A 22,551-nucleotide genomic window follows, 5' to 3' on the forward strand; every position below is an offset into this window, starting at 1 on the left:
TTGCTGTGTCCGACTTGCCCTGTTTCTATGATTCCTCCATCGTTCCAAGTACGGCTGTGGCCTCTGCCTGAGTGCCTCTGCTCTGCTCCAGGCCTGCAGTAATGACTCCTCTGAGCCAGTGTCTGGTGTGTGATCTCATCCTGAACTAGCTCCCTTCCCTCTTCTAGGACCAAGTGTTCTTCTGGCTCCATCCCACCCTGCCTTCTGGTGGGGCCTCTTGGACAGTGGCTGAGGCCACTGCATCCTTGGCCACTGAACACTCAGACACCTCACTTATGTCCTTGCTTCCCACGGCGACATGCAGTAGTGGAAAGTGCACAGACGGTATTGTACAGACCTGGGGCTGAACCAGGGCTCTCTCAATTGCCAGCTCTGGTGTTTGTGTAAGCTCATGAACCTCTCTGACCCTCACCTTCCTATAAATTGAGGATCATAGTAACTATTTGCCAACAACATTGGGAAGATTAAAAAGATGCCCTAAAAAAATCAATAGAGTGGTTGATACAGAAAAGATACTTCCTCTGTGGACTTACTATGAATAAACTATTCGTCATTATTGCCATCGTCATTATAATACGGTCCCAGCCCTTAAGGACTTCACCCTGAGGTCACTCCTATCCAGCCACCCGACCTGCCCCCCTCTGGTTACCCCTGCTGCCCCATCCTCCCAGCACTCACTCCAGAGAACTGCATTTTTCAAGGAAGGCAAACATTCTGTTGGGCTGTTTTTCCTAGGTGTACCGATGTTTCAAATTTATTGTGAGTTGTGCCTGGCCCTGCTGCCAGGAGAGTTCGAGAATACAAATAAGTCAGTATTCACCTCCCATCCACTGAGAACAAGGTCAGTCCACAGCGGAAAATTACTCTCTGTGGGCCTCCCAAGTTTGGACCTGGTGGAAAGAGTTTTCAACCTTCTGGTGACAACAGTGAGGTCCTTGTTCTTCCTCAGAATTCAGATGCTTGTGACTCTGCCTGTGCCCCCAGCAGGATCACTGCAGGTCGCAGAGTGAACCGTTGAGAAGGTCTGCCTTTCTGGGTATTAACTCATGTCCCAACTTTAAGTCCATGACCATCTCCCTGGTGGAAATTTAGTGGCAGATCTCCAGTCATCTTGTGTTCCCCTTGAGTGGGCTCAAGTAAACAGCCAAGTTTTTCCTTTTGGTCCAGATGGCATCAAAAGGATGGCCTTTTGGTCACCTTTCTAGCAAGTGCTTCCTGGGGCTGTGTCCCTAAATGGGGAAATGAGGAAAATGCCGTTAATGGGTAGACCAAGGAAATGTCCACAGTATCTGTTTCTCAGAAAGACTGGAAAAAGGAAACAAACAGTTACATGAATTAGATGTGAGATGCATTCCTGATATTTCTCTTGACTCTGATTAATAATGAGAAAGAGGAAGAGAAGCAGCGAATGGGGAGGATGGAGGGGTTGAAGCAAGTCTGACGTTGGACAAGTTGGTTCTCATGGGACACTCAGCTGTGTTTGCCTAGTTGACGACTGGAAATTATGGTTGGATACTTGAATTAGTTGGGTAAGAGAGTTCCATCAGCAAATCAATCATTTGTTAATAGAGAATCAATGACATATTAATAGTGGGAAACTGATGATGAGGATGAAGCCTGGATACTTCAGATGGTGAGAAGACAGGGATCAGAGACAAATCCATGAAGGGGAGGTCCTGGGTATTTAAGGGGTGGGTAGAGACAGGAAACAGCTTTAGTGGTCAGAAAAGCCAGAGAAAGACTGAATTTCCCTTTACTGGGTCAACAAACTTCTTTTTTTTTTTTTTTTTTGCACCTAAGACAGAGATTCTTAGGGAAGAAAGAGAAGACTGAACTGGCAAATATGTCAAAAGAAGTAAAATAGGAAAAAGGCTGAAATAAGCATTGAGCCTGAGAGTTAGAAAATGGCTTTAAGCAATTTCTGTAATGCATTAGACATGGAAGCCAGTTTGCAGTAAGTAGAGATTTTAAAAGTTAATTTTTTAGCAGGTGAGGGTATAGCTCAGTGGTAGAACACATGCTTAGCATGCATGAGGTCCTGGGTTCAATCCCCAGTACCTCCATTAAGCAAATAAATAAATAAACCTAATTATTTCCCCTCTAAAATTTTTTTAAAATAAAATTAAAAATTAAAAAATAAATTTTTAAAAAGGGTTAATTTTTAATAGGCTTTTTTTTTTTTTTAAGTGTAGTTTTAGGTTCACAGCAAAACTGAGCAAAAGGTACAGAGATTTCCCATATACCCTGTACACATTGTTCTCTGCTGGGATGGATGTTGGGGGCAGATGGGTAAGAGGCATTTATGTGCAAGAGGGTGGGGGATCTGTCCTTCCCTCCACAGTCTCCTGTTCTAGTCCCTGCTACTCCCCTAGCCCCTGGGCCACCCAGCTCCAGCCCCACAATCTTGTACATCCTCACTCTCGATGCAGGAATGTGCTGGCCACAGGGCCACACACATCCACATCTACATCCACACCCACAGGCTGGTGAGCAGAGGTGGCTCCCATCACAGGCTCTGTGCTGGAGGGAGGGGTTAGGTGGTTAAGGCCAAAGACTGGAACCAGATGACCTTGATATGAATCCTGACATTGACTTTTCAGCTTTGTGTCATTGCTGCATGAGAAGATGTAACCAGAGAACCTACCTCTTAGGGAGAGACTGAATTAGTGAAGACGCAGAAAATGCTTAGAACAGTGCCTGTCTAATGGCAAGTGCTAGCAATGCTTATTAAATAGACGGGGATATTGGGTGGTTCCAACCCTGAGTTGAAGTTTTTGTCTGTGAGGCTAATTGTCCACTTAGTGAGTTGTCTCAGAGCGTCTGCTGGGAACCTGGCCCCCTGGTTCTCACCTAATATTATAGGGGCAGTAGGAGGCTGGCTGGTGGCTTGGAGAAATCCTGCTCTCTGTATCCTGTAGAAGCCTCAGGTAGGTCTGCAATAGCTGCAGGTTTGCACCTGTTAGCCTGCTGACAAGCCAAGTTATTACACGTTGTTTTAATGGATACACAAGATTTCCTGTACTTTGCTTTCCTAAACCTTCTCCAATTGTTTTAGTTTCCAATTTTTCCTTTATGATAAGATGAACATCCTTGTGTGTAAATCTTTTTTCCCCCCTAAACTCAGTTATTGTCTTAGGACACACAGTTGCATAAGTGGATTTCCTGAAAGGCAGCAGAGTCTAATGTTTAACAGCACAGACTGGAGTCTGATTGCCTGGGATCACATCTAGGCTCTGCCACCAGCTCAAGAACCTTTCCACCCTTTGGTTTCCCCATCTTTAAAATAAGAGACAACAGTAGTACTGAACATACAGGGTTATTGTGAGGCTTAAATAAGATAATACTTGTAAAGCACTTGCTTAGAACGATGTTTAGCCCATAGTGAGCAATAATAAGTAATAATTATTATTACTGGACCAAAGGGGATGAATATTTTAAGGTTCTTGATACATGTTGCTAATTATCTTCAATGGGAAAGAGGAGAAGGTCTCAGCTTGTCTCCTTCCCAGGAGGAAGGAATAGTGGTTGGACTGGGTCCGTTTTAGAACACAGATTGGGCCAAGTGGATCAGAACATAGGGTCACTGATTCTTAAAAAGGTTCCACATGGAAATAGCCAGCTCTTTCTTTTTGCCTCTTCCCGTGAGCATCCCTTCTCATCTCTTTGCTCCTCTGTAATTTGCAGCTAGATGGATGGTGGTAAAGTCCTGAGATCTGAGTCTGGGCTAAGGAAGATAAAAAGGCTCCTAAGTTTGGTGCAAGTTTCTGTGTTTCAGCCAAGAACACTGTGGAGTCCTCTGTAGTGGAATCTGAGACAAAAACACTATCCTAACCAGGTTGGTTCTTGTCCATTCACCATTGTCCCTCATGCACAGGGAGTAGGGCTGGGTGGGCCAAGGCAGGATTCCAGTATTTCTGTGCCACAATATCATCCAATAAAGCCCAATGCCATCATCGAGCATAATCCTACTTTAAAGGGATGTGCCCATTTTCCCGCTAGGAGAAAATATGTTAAGAGGCAGATTTCCATTTTATGTATTTTTTAGAGGTCTGAAGAGGTCCTTCAGGTTAGAGAGCAAGACGGCAGGCTTGATGGAGAGTCCTGTTGGTGTCTAGAAAATACTGATCTTTTTCTCAGTGGCCAAAGTCTTCAGGGACTTAGAATATGAACCAGCTTTTCTTTCCTTTCATGAAACCACTAGCACATCCGTTCTGAACGTCTGGTAAACAGCAGACGAGTCTGTGTTTTATGAGTGTCTAGTTTTCATCTCAGGAGTCTTTTTTAGCTTCTGCTTTTCCCTGATGAACAGAAGGGCCATCCAATTTGCATTGGATGCTGTTTCTTGCGGAACAGTTCCTTCCAGTGGAAACCAGACAGGAAATCTTCCCAGAGCCTGGCTGGGACAGCAAGTCCGGGAGACAGGCCGATGTCTTTGAAAGACCCACATTCACCACACCTGCTTCCTCCTCTAAGTTATTTCTCCCCAAGGTGACTAGGCCATCCTCCAAAATATATACCAGATAGCTGGGATTGTTGTTGGAAAACCCAGTGCTTGCTTTGAGTACCCCTTATTGGGAAAAGAGGAGCAGAGTCTCTGACTTGGGTCTCCTGACAGTAGTTTAAGAGTAAGCAAAAGAATCATTTCTAATAACCAAAAATTGAAAGAGGATTACTCAAAGGGGATTAATCTGTTAGAATTCTAAGCCATCATTAAAGTTCTGCTGTAAGAGAATATTGACTGACATGGAAAATTCCCATAGTATGATTCCAAAGGGGAAAAAGAAGTTATAAAACGGAGCTTAAGGGGCGGGGAGAAACAGGTAGAGGGATGTGTGTACATTATCTGTATGGATTAGGAACAGGTCAAAATAGCAATCGTGGTTACTTGTGGGTGTTGCGATTTTTTTTCCCCTCTTGTTTCCTAAGTCTTCTGCATAAAATATATATCAATATTTGAAATGTAAACATTTTATTGATGTGTAATACACATACAGAAACCTGCCCAAATTGTGAGCATACAGCTTTCTGATTCTTCATAAAATTTAAATGTGGCTGTGCTGCTAGTACACAGACAAAACTAACGGGACATTCCCAGCAGCCCAAATGCTCCTTTGTGCTCAGTCCTAGTCACTCTTCCTTAAAGGGGTGACCACCGCAGTGGCTTTGGAAGATGTCAGCTTAGCCCGGCTCAGCTGTGTTTCCCTGAATTCCCTCCCTGAGTGTTTTGGGATGTGATAGGGCACCGGCTTTCCCTGCAAGACACCCCCATTGCCAAAGTAGGTGGCAGTGAGATATTGATAGGGGTTCTGGGTCGTCATCCTGGGGTCTACCTTATCCTCCTTAACTCCCGTTTTACCTCCATCTTCTCTTCCCTACGGCCAGCCCTGGGGACCTCAAGCTCCAGCCTTGAACTTGGAGACGACAGCCTTACTTACAGAGACGGTGTAACCAACTTCCACAATTGCATGGGGTTCTTTCTCTCTGAACACAAATCACTGTCATTTGGGTAGTTCGTTACTTAATAATGCACATATCTCTTGTTAGACCCCACATCTCATGATTCGTGCCCAAGGTTGCAGGGTCTGGCACATGTGACCCCAAAAGGTTCATTCTCTTCCCTGACTCTGCCTTCTTGCTCGTTTCTGCTATTTATGATCCATAGAAATCACTGTGAGAAGTCAGATTTTTTTCCAGTTTTGCACTGACTTTTACTTATAAATCTGTCCCAGGGACGTTCAATTGACTTGTTGGGCATAACTGTTTAATGAAGCAAGATGTTGGACATTTAGCAAATGGAATGTTCTGCTACGAAGGAGAAGTCCCATGACAGGGGAATTGGCTTTCTCCTTTACTTTATTTAACTGTCTGACAGGGCTTGATTAAATATTAACCAGACTCTCCCGGAAAAGGGGCCTGAGTTTAGTGATATAATTGAGGCTCATCTTCATAACGTGGGATTCATGCTCCTCACTGCGTCCTCGGAAATTATAATGCCAACAATGCCCCAAGGCTTGTCAAGTCAAGAATAGATGGAGAGGGGTGGGGAGGTGACACGTGTCGGACCTGGTTTGCTGGACCGTGGATGGGAAAGACCACTGATTAGTCCTGACTGGAATATGGCACCTGTCTGCACACCTCTTTCAGATTTATCCATCTGTTACGTACAGGTTGGGCCTGCTGTGTGTCAGGAGGTATTCTAGGGGCAAAAATATAAACAGTAAACCACACAGACAAAAGCTCTGTCTGCAGAGAACTTAAATTCTACTGCTTCCTGATGCCTACTCTTTTGAGAACTGTTACATGTATTCTCAGTTAATGCTCACAATTACCTGTGAGATACAATTTGTTATCCCCCATGATGGACATACACAGATTTTTTTTCCTGCCTGGCATGCTTTTATTCTCTTAGTTACAAAACCTCTGTGGCAAGAAACAAATTCTTTTTGGTTTGAGTGGAGATGAATGCTCCCATTCTCGTATTCCAGAATTAGACAAGTTAACCAGGTACCACCAACCAGAAAATCTTATCTCTAGGCCAGGCTAGAGTCTTCGCTGCGGCTTAACCACCAAAATTATTGGCAAGGCTTGATTTCTCCCTGTTGAGATTACTAAAGGGATAGTCAGTGGCAGACAAAGATTTCTGTGCTATTCCCCCTCCCCCCGCCCGGACTGCACCCCACAAGAGTGAAGCAGTCTTACCGCCATCCTTTGAGGTTCTGTATTCAGTTGTGCTAAAGTCAAATATCTTCCAGGCTGACCTGCCTAATTATTGTTTTTGTCTCTCATTTCCTTTCCTTTCTCCTCCTCTCTCTCATCTCTCCAGTTTTCAGTAAATATTTACTGAAGACTGTTTTAGTTTCCTACAGCTGTGGGACAAATTACCCTAAACTTAGAGGCTAGGCTTATTTATTACAAACATTAAGTTTATTACCTCAGTTTCTGTGGGTCAGGAGGCTGGGCTTAGTTAGCCCTCTGCTCAGGGTCTCACAAGGCTGAAATCAAGGTATCAGCTAGGCTATGTGCTGAACCTTCTTCCAAGCTCATTCAGATTGTCAGCAGAATTCACTTCCTTGGAGCTGTAGGACCAAGGCCCCATTTTAGTGCTGACTGTGAGCCAGAGGCCATTCTCAGCTTCCAGAGGCCACGCAAAGCTCCTAGCCAGGTGGCCCACTCACAGACCCCCGCTCAGCATGGTACCTTACTTCTCCTAAGCCAGCGAGGGGGAAATCTCTTGCTGTAGTTTGCTAAGAAGGCGTCTTATACCATACAACCTAATCTTGGGAGTGATGCCATCAGATTCGTCACATTCCATTGGTTAGAAACAGGTGCCGCTCAAGGGGAAGGAGTGATACAAGGGTTTGACTCATTGGGGATCACTAATGAGTGTGTCTGCTGCAAGTTCCTACTTTGCATACCAGGCACAGTGCATCACACAGGGGAACACCAAAGTGCAAAGAGGAAAAAAAGACTTTCTGCCTTCTCGGAGCTTTCATCCTTCTAAGCTTGGAGTTTGTTAATTATGTGAGGCAACGAAATGTTCCCTATCCACCAGTTCTGTTTTGTTTGGTTTTTTGCTCTTAAGCTAACTTGAGTTCTTGGCAGCAGAAAGAATTCTGACTGACACAACTCCATGTTGTAGATGGGACAAGTATGTAGGTTGTAGAAGTCCAGGATCCTGTCTCTGGGCTCTTTCCCTGGGCCGCTAACCATGGAACGGGGTATGATTTGGGGTGAGGTTTTTTTTTGAGATTAATTGTCTTTTATCTTGGCTGCACTGTTTAGAAACTCTCTGACCTCAGGCAGACACTTCACCTTTTTGAGTCCCAACTTCCTCATCTTTGACATGAACATAGTTCCTGTCCATTATAGGCCTGCCTATGTTGAATGGTTCACATGTGACAGTTCTTCTGAGAATAGTTATAGACAGAGGTAAATATCGCTAATGGTACTTGGAGACCAGCATTAAGCTCACAGCTCTATAGGATGTTTCTGTGCCAACTGGTAGTTTACCTGGACTGTCCGAAAGTAAACATCTTGAGAGTGAGGACTCTCTTTTTTTTTTTTTTTTTCAATATTTACATCTGTAATTCATTTTGGTTTTATTTATTTTCTTTTTTTCTTGAAGCATAGTCAGTTTACAATGTTGTGTCAATTTCTGGTGTACAGCATAATGCTTCAGGCATACATGTACATACATGCATTCCTTTTCATATTCTTTTTCATTGTAGGTTATTAAAGATAGTGAATATAGTTCCCTGTGCTCTACAGTATAAACTTGTTTATCTATTTTATATATAGTAGTTAGTATCTGTAAATCTCAGACTCCCAATTTATCCCTTCCCACTCCCTTTCTCCCCTGGTAACATAAGTTTGTTTTCTATGCCTGTGAGTCTGTTTCTGTTTTGTAAATAAGTTTGTATTTTTTTTTTTAAGATTCCACGTATAAGTGATATCATATGGTATTTTTCTTTCTCTTTTTGGCTTACTTCTCTTAGAATGATAATCTCCATGTCCATTCATGTTGCTCCAAATGGCATTATTTTATAATTTTTTGTGGCTGAGTAGCATTCCATTGGCTTATTAGTTGATGGTGGTTGAGCAAAGCACTCTGGAAGGCAACTTGACTTAGGTCTGAATCCTGGTAACACATAGCTGGTCATGGAACCAGGGTGAGTCACTTAACTTCTTTTAGCCTCAGTTTCTTCATCTGTAAAATGAGAGTGAACAGTGAGAGGATTAAATGAAATAATCCATGCAGAGTGCTTAGTGGCATCTGCCCTGTGGAAAATGATAAATAAGTATTATTGGGGTTGATGGTGGGAACCCCTAAAACCCTTCCCAGCTCCACAGTTAAACACTCGATGGGGACTGCTGTGGTTTCCTTTCCAACACCCTTTGGTCCCACTAGAATTTAGCACTTTCAGGGTACTGGGGCCATCTTGGGTGGCCATTTAGGGGGTTCTACCTCAATTTGGGGACTGCAGGTGCTTGACAGCTACAAATGGGCTGTAGGAGTGGCTGCCAGATGGTTTCTCTTTCCATCTGAGTTTCCTGGATTTGGAGGAAGCAAAACTTCTGTTGATGATTCATTGTTGAAGTTGGCTTTAGCCAGTATTTAAATAGAAACAGCTGGCTGTAGAAAATATTGTCACCACCCAGAAGCAAGATCAGTTTCAAAACCCTTGTGAGCAAAGCGGATTTCTCATAGGCGAAACCGAGGTGTTAAGTAACAGGCACTGGTGTGTCTTCTCAGCCAAGTGCTTGCAGGAAAATCAGACTGCCCTGGCCTCCCACCTCCCACCCCGCCTCTCCCTGGCTTCCAGCTGCCCAACAGATCAAAGCTTCTCCAAACCTTGTTTGCTGAGAGCAGGCTTCCCTAAAGTTTCATATTCATAGCACTGGGGCACGTGCATTAAAGAAGGTTGAGTGACACAGTGAGAAAGCTTTCCAACTCCCTTTAAATCTTGATGGTGGTGTCCAGGAGACAGTTTTAATTTCATGTTGATACGTCTTGTAAAATCTTTCTAACACTCACTAATCTCTTTTTTGTTAACAAGAAGCTGGCCTCAAGCTCGGAGACATTCATAGACAAAAGTTTTTAACTGGACTCTACTAATAATGTTCCATTATATTAATTTTGTATTGTTCTTTTGGTACCTTTTTGTTTTGATATAATTTCCAACTTAGAGAAAAGTTGCAAAAATAGTGTAAGCAATTCCTTTATACCCATTACCCAGATTTACCTACTTGTTACACTTTGGTCCCTGTATGTTATACTTTTCTTTCTCTCTCTCTGAGTACTTTTCTTTTGATCGTTCAAGAGAATTTTGGAGGCATCATTCCTCTTTATACCTAGGGCTTTAAATGTGTGTTTCCTAAGAACCAGGACATTCTCTTGCGTAGACACAACGCAATGATCAAAACCAGACGACATGATATTGATGCAAACGCTTTATTCGAGGTCAGGCGGCTGATGACTGTAAGAGTCAGGATTCAAACTCAGGACATCTGACTTGAGAATCCCCGCTTTTGACCACCATGCTGTTAAGTAGGGTGCAGTCAATTCTCGGCAGGCCAGACCTAGCGTGTCCCTTCAGTGCATTCCATAGAGGCTGTCTTATCCCTTCCCCCAGTCTCACCTCTCTCCCAGTTTTGCATCCTAGAGCACATTGCCTCTCTCCTGTTTAGGCTGCTAGCCTTGTCCTGGTCACTGGTGTCCCTGTCTCACTTTGCCAGCAGTGGCCAGGCTGTGTTTATCTCTGAATCCTTCACAACATGTACAACAGGGCCATACAAATAGGCAAAGCCTGGTAAATATCTGTAGAATTGAACTGAGTCACTTTAATAACACTTACCTTAGCACAGATAGGTAGGTAGCATAGATAGATAGATAGATAGATAGATAGATAGATAGATAGATAGATAGTAGATAGATAGAAAGAAAAATCCCTAGTGAAAATGGGAGATTTTGATATACTCTTAATCCATCTAATTAATAATTAAATACTCGATTTGATGGTGCACTGACTTCCTGCCCTGCTAGTTGGTTAACCTCAAAGTATCATCGGGGTATCTAGACTTCTGCCCCCAAAGATAATAAACAAACCCACTCTTAACATCAGCAGTCGACTGAGTGTGGGCCTGGGCTCAGTAAATAGGCATTTATGCTTTTTTTGCAAAGTATGAAGAGATCGGCTGCACTGAGATGGTGTGTGTTGGTCTCTCACTTGTTTCACAGCACAGCCCTTTGACGCATCAGGGCCACTGGGCCCATTCCTGCTGGCCTTGGGTAGAAGGTGCCAGGCTCAGGAAGACAGCAGTCATCCCTGCTCACTCTCGGGGCAGGCTTTTGAAAAACTGAGAAGGGCTGGCCCCAGCAGTCATTTTAACTGACACTAGCTTAGATTTTGGATAATTCTTTCCAACTTCTTAAGTGGCATTACGCATTTTTTCAGTGACGTGGGCATTAGAGAGAGTTTAGCCCAGATTCTGGAAGCTCAGTTGCTCTGTGTAGTGTAGGGGCATTTTATTTAGCTTTTCTGAGCTTCATTTTATCCTCAGCAAAGTGGGGATAGTATCACTTACTTTATAGGGGTGTTATGAGCATCTGGCGGGTTAATACATGCAAAATGCTATCTTCTTTTGGGTTCCCCCCAAGTGGCCCCTCAGATGAGGATGTGGGTGCAGGTAGTTTATTTGGAAATTGATCTCAAGCAGGCATGAGGGTGTAGGGAGAAGGAGCTAAGGAAGGAAGGAAAGCCATCTGTCCTGCCTCCCAAGCCTGGACCAAGTGAAATGGTGATGTTCATTTTGGGAAGATTTCCCCTGGTCTTCTCTTACTTGAGAACATTCTCCAGCAATTACGTGATTAATCCCTCTGCTTCTAGTACAAAATTCAGAACTTCTGAAGGGATATTCATGGATTTCTATAATCCAGTACTCATCTTTCATCTCCTCTCTTGATGCAATGGCTAAATGGACCATTTCATGAACCTACCCTGCACTTTCCCACTAATGTGCCTAAAGAAAGTTGCTTCTCCATGTACGCTTTCCTCAACATCGTCTTCCATCCCAGAGTTGGCTCCTCCCTACTCTGTACCCCAGTCCACCCCTAACATTGCCTCTTTGTATCCATGCTGCGTATCTTGGTGTCCATTTGTGCCCTTCCTCTAGACCTGCCTGTCCAAGATGGAAGCACTAGTGAGCAGTGCTCCTGTGCATCTGAAATGTGTCTAGTCCAAATTGAGATAGACTCTAGGTGTCAAATACATATTATTTCAAAGTCTTGGTATGGAGACTAGAATGTAAAATATCTCATTCATCATCTTTATGTTGACTCTATGTTGAAATGATAACATTCTATATATATATATGGGGTTAAATGAAATATTACTAAAATAAAATTTCTTTTTACTTTTTTATGTGATTAGTAGAAGATGTAACTTTGTATGTGGCTCATATTTATATTTTTATCAATAGCACAGTTTTAGACTGTGAGTTTCTTGAGGAAAGGTCTGTGTCTTACAGGCAGATCTCAGAGATATTGTGGGTTTGGTTCCGGACCACCTCAACAGAGCAAGTATCACAATAAAGCAAGTCACATGAATTTTTTGCTTTCCCAGTGCATATAAAAGTTATATTTACACTATACTGTAGTCAGTCGAGTGCACAATAGTGCTATGCCTAAAAAAAAGTATCTACCTTAATTTAAAAATAGTGCTAAAAAATGCTAACCACCACCTGAGTCTTCAGCCAGTTGTAATCTCCCCACTAATGTGAATTCCTCCTTCGTGAAATCTTCACCTTTGGAGATTCACTTTTGTGCATCTCTTTGATAACCTTGAGGATATTGGATCGTGAATATGAAAATGGCTGAGATATGTGAGTTTTAAAATCAGTACTTCACTGAACATTTGAATGGATTGCCAGATTTAAAAAAAAAAAAAAACTTCTTCATATGCATATTATTTGCTACAAAGCCAATTTACAAACATCCTTGAAATCAGAGGAAAGAGGATCCCTGAACAATTTCTAGTGAGCAAGGGATGGTAATGTAAAATGCACTGTATTTTACACTTATTTAAGCCAAGAAGCATGGTGGGATGGTTAAGAGCATGAATTTTAGCTTGGCTCCAGATCTTGGCTCCATCACTTACTAGTTGTGTGATCTTAGTGTGAAACCTCAGTCTTCAATGCTGTCACCTATAAAATGGGTGTAATGATAAACCCCACTTCTCGGGGCTGTTGGGAGGGTAAGAGAGTTTGTACATTCCATTTAATAGCATATCATAGGTATATCATAAATGCCATTTTAATTATTGTTATTATTATTGTTACATGATGTCTTTAACAGTTCTTTCATTTAGTGATTTCCCTTTCTTGCATGAGGGAAGCCATATGTCTTCTTAAAGACTTGTCTCTTCTCGACTCCCGTTTTCTCTATGTAGCCTTTAGTTTCTCATTGGCAGATTCTTCTATGACACATTTTTCATTTCTCTTTCTAATCACCCATTTCTTGCATTTTAATAGTGGGGCCACTTTTCCAACAACTATTTATGTGGAGTAACTGATGCCAAGCAAGGTTATGCTATGCTGAATACTTTATTTATATTTTTTATGTAAACATAATTTGCTTTGTAGGCACAATATAACAAAAGCTCTAAAGCCACGAATACATTAGACAATGTTTCAGTTCACTCCAATCCAGCTTAAATTACAGAGAAGCCTTCACAGTTCCTTTAAGGCAAACTGAGACAATCTCTACCCTTCCCTCGGAAAAACAATCACATGACAGCAAAGGAGATGCTTCAAACGAGAGTGTGCGAAATGGTTAATTTTGAGATTTTACTTTTTTTCCTAGTCTTCATGGCATAAATTGATCTCACTGGTCAAACTCTAGTTTTCACCTCTCATTCTGTATCCTGAGGAAACAAAAGGGTTTCCTTTACCTAACTGGCATAATTTGTGATTACTGTCTTAAAGTTATAGCTGGAAAGTGGATTTGGGGAAGAATGCTTTTCCATGCTCCTCCTCTGGACATAACAAAGGCCACTTGGATTCTGAATGGAGGGCTCCCCCTGGAAGAGGAAGGCCCTGATATGGCCAGTGGGTCTTTGCTCCCTCAGCCCTAGAAAATGCCATTTCTGTCCAGCTTACCAGGAATGTCGCTTGGGTAGTGGTTCTTCTTAAGACCTCACTGTCATCTTGGTTATGGGCAAAACATGACCAATAATGCAGCGTTTAGCAAAAGTGTTGGGGGGCCCACAACCTCCACATTATCTTCCTAAATGGCCCTGAACTGGAATATCGGCAAGTCCCGGGGTAGGAAGACACATGGATGTTGGTGTCATCTTTTGAGATACTCTCATCCCTTTGCTCATCAGGTGGCTTCCTTACCTTCACAGCTTACAGGTACATTCACAATGAGGACACTTCCTTCAGATAAATATTTGGCATAAATAAGTCATCATCACAAGCTTAGGATAGGGAAAAAAAGACCATGATTAATGAGGTGACATTGTTATAAACAGACTTAGGGACTAAAAGAGGTCACTACTGAAATGCATTCCTTGCCATCACTTGGGGGAAGAGTGAGGTGTACCCTGAGGCTCATTGGTGGAGAGATCGGGCAATGCAGGAACTGTAGGAACCCTCCGATGTCTTCTAGAACGCAAGTGAGTTAGGGTGCTAACCATGCGTGCTCCTTGTGTCTCCAGCTTGCCTTATGAGTGATGGAGTCCACCCTCTGGGCCAGTAGGACTGGGGGAAACCTCCATGGAGACACTGGGCCTCTTTCTCTTCCTCCAGAGGAACTGTTCACCTCAAGCCACGTCAAGTAGGGTGGGAGTTGGGGGTGGGATTCTTATAAGGGTTGAGGAGCTGGAAAATTAATCAAGGGTGTACAATCAAGTAATCTGGTCCCTGATTTCCAAAAAGCAGGGCCTTGCAAAGAGTCTGCACCATAATTTTATATTTCAGAGGAAAGGAACTGCACATTGGGCATCAGACACTAAACATCGACCTTCTGTATCATGAGAGTTTGTTACATGTTGGAACCTGCTTTGGCAAGAAAAAGAGATACTCATTGATTTTTCCCCCCTCAAATATGGTCTACAAAGGGGGAGCCAAGGTAAAGGTGACTATTCAGTACCAAGAAATGAAAAGAACAAAATTGGTCATGCCAATGGCAAGCAAGCAAACATAGGCGTGTCTTGAGTAATGACTTCTGAAATAGTCCCACACCGGGTGAGTTTTCTTAAAATGAAAATAGACTATATATGGCAGAAGGGGGACTTTGCTCATGAGACATGGTTTCAGAGGAGGAATCTCTGGGGCTGGTCCTCACATGTGGGTAGTTGACCCATCTTCTATCCTTGAAAATTCCACATCTCTTTCCCCAATGTTTTTGGCTAAGAACCAGTGAAGGGATTCAGAATCAGAGGTTGAGAGGAGGATGCTTCAACCTTTTGACCATGAAGCAACTGAAGGACTGTAGGGAGGTTGCCTGTTAAGTGGGAAGAAAGGAAATACTGCTTGGAGAGATCCTAAACTTAAGGGCTCGTGGAAACATCTCCCGGCCTACCCTCTTCCTGCCAGCCAAATTGGCAAGTGCTCTTGTCCAAAGCATGGGTGGCTGGTGGCAGAAAGTGTCATTGGCCTGAAGAACTCGAGGATCTGGACAGTGCTCTGTGATAACACCTCTCCTTCCAAACTTGTCTCTGCCCGGGTCTGGCCTCTTAAGCACTGGACCTGTGGGCTCATATTAATTTGCAAGGCTGTTCTGGAACTGTCGAGAAGGACCCAAAGATGGACGGTTTTGAAACAGGGGAGCAGGTAGTGTCACACACAGATCAGGGAGGGACATAATACTGCATGGAATGGGATTGGCACTTAATTTCAGAAACAACGGTAATCAACAGCTTTTTAGCTCAGCTGACTGCAGACAAACACAACACTCACTGGACTACAACATTTGTTCACTGGGGCACAGGAGAGCTTTCTCAGCCAGCTCCTCTTCCTCCAAACCACCCTGCATGTCCTCCTGCCGAGGTCCTGGGTTACTGGATGAAGGGCATCCTTTCCTTGTTCTCGCTGTCACCCTCATGGTCCTCCTCCTCTTCTCCGGCCTCGCTGGTCTCCGTGCTGTCATTGGCCATCTGTAATTCAACAGAGGATGCTTGAGAGGGCTCTGCAGTCTGTCTCCTACCTTCTTCAAGCATCTGATGAAGCCCTTTGGGTAGGACTTCTCTGAGGACTAAGCCTAGGGTCGCCTGCTTCCCCAGGAAGGCAGTGTGGTACTAGCTGACTTATGTTGCGCACCCCCAGAAGCAAACTCTGAGATAGCATTTGAGTGCAAGTATTTAGAATTAGGGAGATGATTCCAGGACTTGGGAGATGACCCCAGGGAGCACTGGTCAGGAGTAAGGAAAGGAGACAGAAACGGCAAGGAAGCCAGTACAGGATGTGTTAATACATAGCTCCTGCCACAGGCAACTGGGCTCAGTCCTCCGGGGGACCACTAGGGGGCAGTGAGGGACATGCCTCTCGGTTGCCCCACATGAGCCAGGAAGGAGCCAGGGAGGGCTGAAGGTGGATTATCTCCCTGGCATTCTGGCCAGTTCTGTGCATAACCCAAGCATCTCCTGTGGCCAGAGGAGGCTCTCAGGCAGAGAGGGCCAGGGGCCAGGAGTAGCATACCGCCAGTGTGCAGGGGAATTGTGAGTGCTGAGGGGCATGGGGGGTACTGACAGCATCCACTGAACAGACCGTCCAGGGTTTAAATCATGATACTGTCACTTGCTACAATCCGGAAGAGCAATAGAACAATGTTAATAAATGTGTATCTCCTTTGCTGTCTATATTTCCCCACTGGTACATCCTTTCTGTGAAATTGTGGGACTCTTTCTGGTCCTATCTATCTATCTATTCATCCATCCGTCCATCCATCCAACTATCCATCCATCTACCTACCTACCTGTCCTCACCAGTACCTGGCACAGCTCCATTTCCTCCACTGTTACAATGGGGATAAACCCACCTTGTAAAGTTGTCTTGAGAACCAAGTGAAACAGGTAAATGATGTATCTGAAGCATCTGACAGATGCTTGAAACATCCTGGTCCTAACCATTTACAGCCCCCTCTATGAACGGTGCCTCAGATTTCTTTTCTGTTCCTGGGTCCTGATCTAGGTAATTTACCTTGACCCCCAGACCTCCCAAACCTGGGTCCCTTCCTGCTCTCACAACTTATTCTTACCAACAGGAATCAGCCCCTGAACCTTAGTCCCACCTCCCATCCTCCCCACCCACCCACCCACCACCAACCACGTGTCTGACCTGGAGCTGGACCTCCCCTCTTGGCCACTGCACACACTGTGCCTTCTTCCTTAGGCACCATCTCTTTATCTTCCTGCCTACTGAATGCCTGCTTGTCCTTTAGCACTCAGCCCACTTCCTCGGGGAAGCCCTCCCAGACTTCCCTAGTGGGAACAATCCCCTACTGTGAGCCCTTCTTTGTGGCACGAATCCATAGCTGCAGTGCCCCATTTATCTGTCTGGTTTGATGACTGATGTCCACCTGCCCCCCTGTGGGAACGGTACCCCATGGGAGATGACCTGGTCTCCTGTTTTCCTCCAGTTTTAACCCTGCAACTAGCACAGTGCCTGACCACAGTAAGTATGCAATGCATACTTTTAGAATCATGAATACATAGTCATAAGAGCTCTCCCTTATTAGCATGTATTCCACATTCACCAATGTGCAGGGTGGGTCACGCCCATCCCTCCTTGTTCTCAACACTTACGACATAGTAGCAACAGTAACCACTACTGCTGTTTGTTCTATTTCACAGCAGTGCAGAGGGAGACTCAGGTGCTGTAACCGAAGAAGCTGTGGGGCAGCAGAGGTCAGCAGCCTGCGGAGAAGGTCACCATCGTTCTCCCAGGCACTGGTCAGATGGCCGGGACCGGGGCAGGGCTGCCCTCTGATACAGTGGGGTTGAGAGGAAGCAGCCTCTTCTCGGCTCTGACTCCATGCATGTTATAAGAAGAGCCCAGCTCTGCTCTGGCCCAGCCTCATCCAGAGAAAGCCCCAGGCTGAAGAGATGCTCGGGTGCCTCCTGGCAAATCCACTTCCAGAGCCGTCAGCAGCAATTACCTTCCCCTTCCCCTTATGCTGCCCCCACGCCTCACAGCCCAGAGAGTTTCTAGAGGCGGGTGTGTGCCCTGCGGCATGTTCAGTTTTGCAGGTTCAGGGCCCTTGACTCAGCCTGAGCTCTGAAAGTGGTCATTCCAATGGGAGAAAATGCCTCTGGGAGCCCCTCGCTGCCTCCTGTGCCCACATCTGCTCAGTGGGGAATGACATGTTCCTGCAGAGCCTTGACCTTGTGCCTTGACCCTTGCCCATTTGCTGCTCACCCTAGAAATGATCTGACTACCTGCTCCCTCTCCTTTGAGCCTAGTCTTCCAACCAGATGGGATAGGGTCCCTACCACCAAGAAATGCTCCAAATATCACAGATCTGATTTGGGCCATTTTCCATCATCATTAAGTACCAGGGGTCAAAGCCTTCCTGAGATCCAGGAACAAGGAAAGTGACATATGCCAAGGCAGGGTCTAGACTCTCACCCTGAAAGGTGGGCTTTTCAGCTCCTGCTCTGTTGAGAATCCCTGTGTGGTCAAAAAGGACTTCCTACCAGCCCTCAGGTCAGCAGGACCTCATGTGTAGCGGACAAGCAGGAAGCCAGTACCAACTATTTTGTTTGGAAGCAATAAGCTGTACAAGATGGCTCAAGACCCTGTCTACTGATGGGGCTGAAAGAGACTTGGTCACAAGAACAGAATGCAGGTGCACAGAAGATCCAGGATCCCAGCCCCCTTCTCCTCCCTAACCTCGACCCCTCATCTGCCTTCACACATTTGCTGGCCCAGTCCTGGAGCCTAGCAGGCATTACGAAATGTATCCATATTGTTACCTTACTTACACTTTGTAAAACATCCTTTCATTAAATCGTCCTTCATTGCGTAACGTGGCCATAATACCCAAACCATATTCTGGTTACAAAAGCTAAGGGACACTTTTGAAAAATTACACACGTTGGCCTAAAACAGGCCAAGATTATAGTTCTTCCTTTTTTATCAACCACTGATTCAGCTCTAAGACTAAACTTGTGAGAAAACAAACCAAAAAACACTTCCTAGGTATTTTCTTGGTTAAATCTTTCCTAGAACTTAGTAAGTAGGAGACAATGTTTTGTGCATGTCATTCTAAGTGATTTATGAGAATGTATCCATCTCCAATTTATAGACAGGGGACTGAAGCCAGAGTGGCAAAGGAATTGCCCAGGTCACACACAAGGGCTCGGAGGTGGGCTCTGGACTCATGCAGTCTGTGTATTGACCGCCACACTGCAGAGCCCCCTCACGGGACCTTTGCAAGAGTGTCTGGGATATGAGTGCTACATTCCTCACTCCTGGTGTGGGTCCCTGCATGTAAGGCTGTTATCCTGGTAAGACAAAAGCAGGAGGCATCTCAGAGGCAGTTGGCATCATTCTGTTAGGTACCTAAATATGGATTTATTAAATTTCACCAGGAATCGCTCCCACTCGTGGCAGCCGAGAGAGCGTGTCTAATAGTCATTGTTTCTGTTCTCTCCCGACTGCCCCCGGATTGCTCTTGAAACCTTCTCACTGAAGCATTTTCCTTTCCTTCTTAGTGTTCATCCCCTTTGTGACTAACCCCTCGTTGCACAGTGGTTTGATTACCGCTGGTCTCCTCTAGCAGCCCTGGTCCAGCAGAGACATGCCTGTATTTCTCTCTGTGCCACCTGATGGACCCTCTGGTGTTGAAATGAACGGATCCCTCTGCTTTTCACTCACCAGTGGAGTCGGGGTCTTTTCCACGTCCAGAATTAACTTGCCGATGTTTCCTCGGTCGTGAATCCGCTGCATGGCCTCCTTCACCTGAGAGACAGGGAGAGAAAAACAGTAGCACCGGTTAGGGGAGATGTCGCCCAGGTGAAAATAGGGCCTGGAAAAGTCAAACCACCTGCTGCCCACCAGGGGGCGCTGCGGTTCAAGTTTAGCAACTAAGCTGGCGGTGCTTTCCAACAGCGGGTGCAAATAAATTCTGGTTGTCACTCACACTCTGATCTTATGCAAGCAACTTGGTTCCCTGGGTCTAAAAAATGAGAGTGACAGCTGCAGAAATAAAAGATGAACATTTCTTTTAAAAAAATATCTGGGAGAGGAGGGTCCTGCGGCGTTCCAGGAGTTACATGCTGCTGAGAGGCAGGACACATTAGCCAGCGTAAGTTTTGAACAATAAAATTATTTTTCGAGGGTCACATGTCCTCAGCTTACCTAAATGTTATATAACTCTGATTCATGGTTTGGCTGAAATGACCCATTACCCCAGCTGAACTACATTCAGGAAAATTCCCGTGGTTCCTGGTTGTTGGGTGGAATTCTGTTTCCACCTAAGTAGAGATTTCCCCAGAAATAGCATTCTCCCCAGTGAAGAGGACCTTCCGCTTCCTTTTGAATGATGGGAGTCTGTCAGACCAGTACATAGACGCCTCCTGGGACTTTAAAATAAAAAAAAGCAAGTGTGTAATGTAATCTAATTTATGCTTTGAACATTTCATTCTGTTGCTGTGTGGAGAATGAACTGTAGGGGGTGCTATGAGGATTAAATGAGATAAGGAAAGGGCAGCAGAATGCCAGTGCTTGGCATGGGTAAGTCCTCCACATCTCTTCGTGAAATCTACCTGGAAATACAACATCCCTTGCTTAAAAAAAAAAGTAATAATAGATCTAGTCGAAATATTTTCCCCAAAGTCTCAGAGTTTTAAATATTTTTGTTTACGCATTCATTCAGTCCAAAAATATTCACTAAGTGTTGCTTATAGGCTAGATGCCATGGTTTAAATTTAAAAAAAAATTTTTTTAAATAAGCTAAGGTGTGCATTGAGGAACTCAATCTGGGGCTGATGGATCAGTGTTTGCTTATATAAAAAACAAAGCCATCTTCTCATTTGAATAAAAACTTGACAGAGCCATTAAAATGTGCATACTCAAAGTGCTTTTCTGGGACTTTATCCTAAAGACATAATTCAAGTTATGGGGCAAAAAACTAATCTGACAAAAGATACTCAGTCGCAGCGTTGCTTTCAGTGACAAAACATTGATGCATCTTGTATGTCACTGAAGAAAGGAATGGTTAGGTAAACCACAGCTCTTACATTTATCTACTGAGTGGAAATGTTATGTAGTTGTTAAAGTGCTAATTATAAAGAATGTACAGCAGGATTAAATGCCTTTATTATATTGTTAAATGAGAAAATGGAGTTTCATATTCCTATTTACATCCTCATAAAAACATGGACATCCTAAAATAACTAGAAAAACATTGAGAGATGTGAAGAAACATTATGTAGGGGAAATGGATGCCTTTTCACTCTAAGGTCCAAACATTGTTATTTGGTAACATGTTATCAAACCAGTATTTGATATAAATTAAATGTATCTTTAAACGCAGTCTTCAGACAATCTGGCACTGGTTAGAATGAACCTCCTTATAGAGTGATAGTGTCATATGATTGTTAAATTTCCTGACCCTGATGCATAATCCAGGAGATTTCTTCAGTTTCTGTGCTGAATGTCACTTTCCAAGTGCTTTTGTATTTGGTCATAATAATAGCTTCTATTGACTGAGAATCTTTAAATATCATGGCAGACAGCTTCTAAAACGGCTCCCAACTACCTCCTGATACTCACACCCACGTGTAGTCCCCTCCCCTTGAATGTGAGCTGAACACAGCGACCTGCTTCTAACCAACTGGATACAACCAAAGTGACGGGTTGTCACTGCCAGGATTAGATTATATAAAAGTGTGACTTCTATCTTGCAGTCTCGCTCTTGCTCTGACTCTTCTTACCTTCTTAATCTGATGACACAAGTTGCCATGTTATCAGCAGACCAAGGAGAGGACGCATGGCAAAGAATGGAGGGAGAACTCCAGCCAACAGCCAGTAGGGAACCAGCATCCTCAGTTCAAAAGCCCAAGAGGCACTGGATCCTGCCAACAGCCAACGAGAGCACTTGGAGGCAGGTTCTGCCCTAGTCCAGCCTTGAAATGAGACCACAGCATTGTATGACACCTTGACTGAAACTTTGGGAAAGACCCTGAGCCAAAACACCCAGCTAAGCCCTGCCCAGAAACTGAGATCATAAATGTTACTTCAAGCCAATAAGTTTTAGGGATAATTTGTTATGCAGCAATAGATAACTAATGTGTTCTTACCCTGAATATATCGTTCTTACCCTGCAAGATATATATTGTACCCATTTTACAGATAAGGACTTTGAGGCTCAAAGATATAAACAATTTGTCCAAAGCTTACATGGCTCTTGGCAACAGAATTGTAGTTCAAACTCAGGGTTGTCTTGAAAAACCGATGCTTTTTCCCAGTTCTGCCCAGACTGTGCTGCTTCCTTTGGTTCTCACATAACACTTTCTCAGAATTCAGTTGTTTATAACCCTGGCAAGTTATTAAGCACCTGGTAACTCCCTGGAGATTAGGAACAGTTTTTAAGCTGCTTCTCCAATAAGGTAGAGCCCAGGGTAACAGAAAAGCTGTTTTCTTACCAGTTAAAGCTTATTGTGATGCTGGAAAATAATCCCCTGCAGGGCTGGCTCTGATCTGCATATTTTTTAGACATTTCTTTCTGAAATGAGCTGACTCCTTGAAGTTCCTTACGTGAGGGGTGGAGAAAGGGTTAGGAGTCTGATCCCCAGTTATGCTGTTTGAGTTTATATCCTCTTGGGCTGCTCTTGGAGATGTGAGAGTCTTTTATGACAAGTCTTAGAAGGAAAGAGACTACCATATTGTGATCAATTCTTTATGAGGCACAGCATGAGGTGTTTTACATGTGTTGCTTCATTTTATCTGCACCTCAAACCTCTCAGGTGAGCATAGGCATCACAGTTTCAACAGATGAGAAATCCAAAGATGAAAAATCGAATGGGTCTGTCACAGGTTGCAGTCAGA

The 22,551-nt window shown here is 44.1% G+C and overlaps 1 protein-coding gene across 1 annotated transcript in view; it reads right to left on the reverse strand.

The window, feature by feature from the left end:
• Positions 1 to 13,090: 13,090 nt before the first annotated feature.
• Positions 13,091 to 22,551, reverse strand: part of VAT1L (vesicle amine transport 1 like) — a 125,701-nt gene continuing 116,240 nt past the window's right edge. The window contains exons 8-9 of the mRNA XM_010967441.3: positions 19,378 to 19,461; positions 13,091 to 15,656 (exon numbers count right to left, since the gene is read on the reverse strand). Coding sequence (XP_010965743.2) covers positions 15,558 to 15,656; positions 19,378 to 19,461 — 183 coding nt within the window. The 3' untranslated portion in view covers positions 13,091 to 15,557. The remainder of the gene's footprint in view (positions 15,657 to 19,377; positions 19,462 to 22,551) is intronic.

This window comes from Camelus bactrianus, chromosome 9 (assembly GCF_048773025.1).
Source record: "Camelus bactrianus isolate YW-2024 breed Bactrian camel chromosome 9, ASM4877302v1, whole genome shotgun sequence".
NCBI classification, from domain to species: Eukaryota; Metazoa; Chordata; class Mammalia; order Artiodactyla; family Camelidae; genus Camelus; species Camelus bactrianus.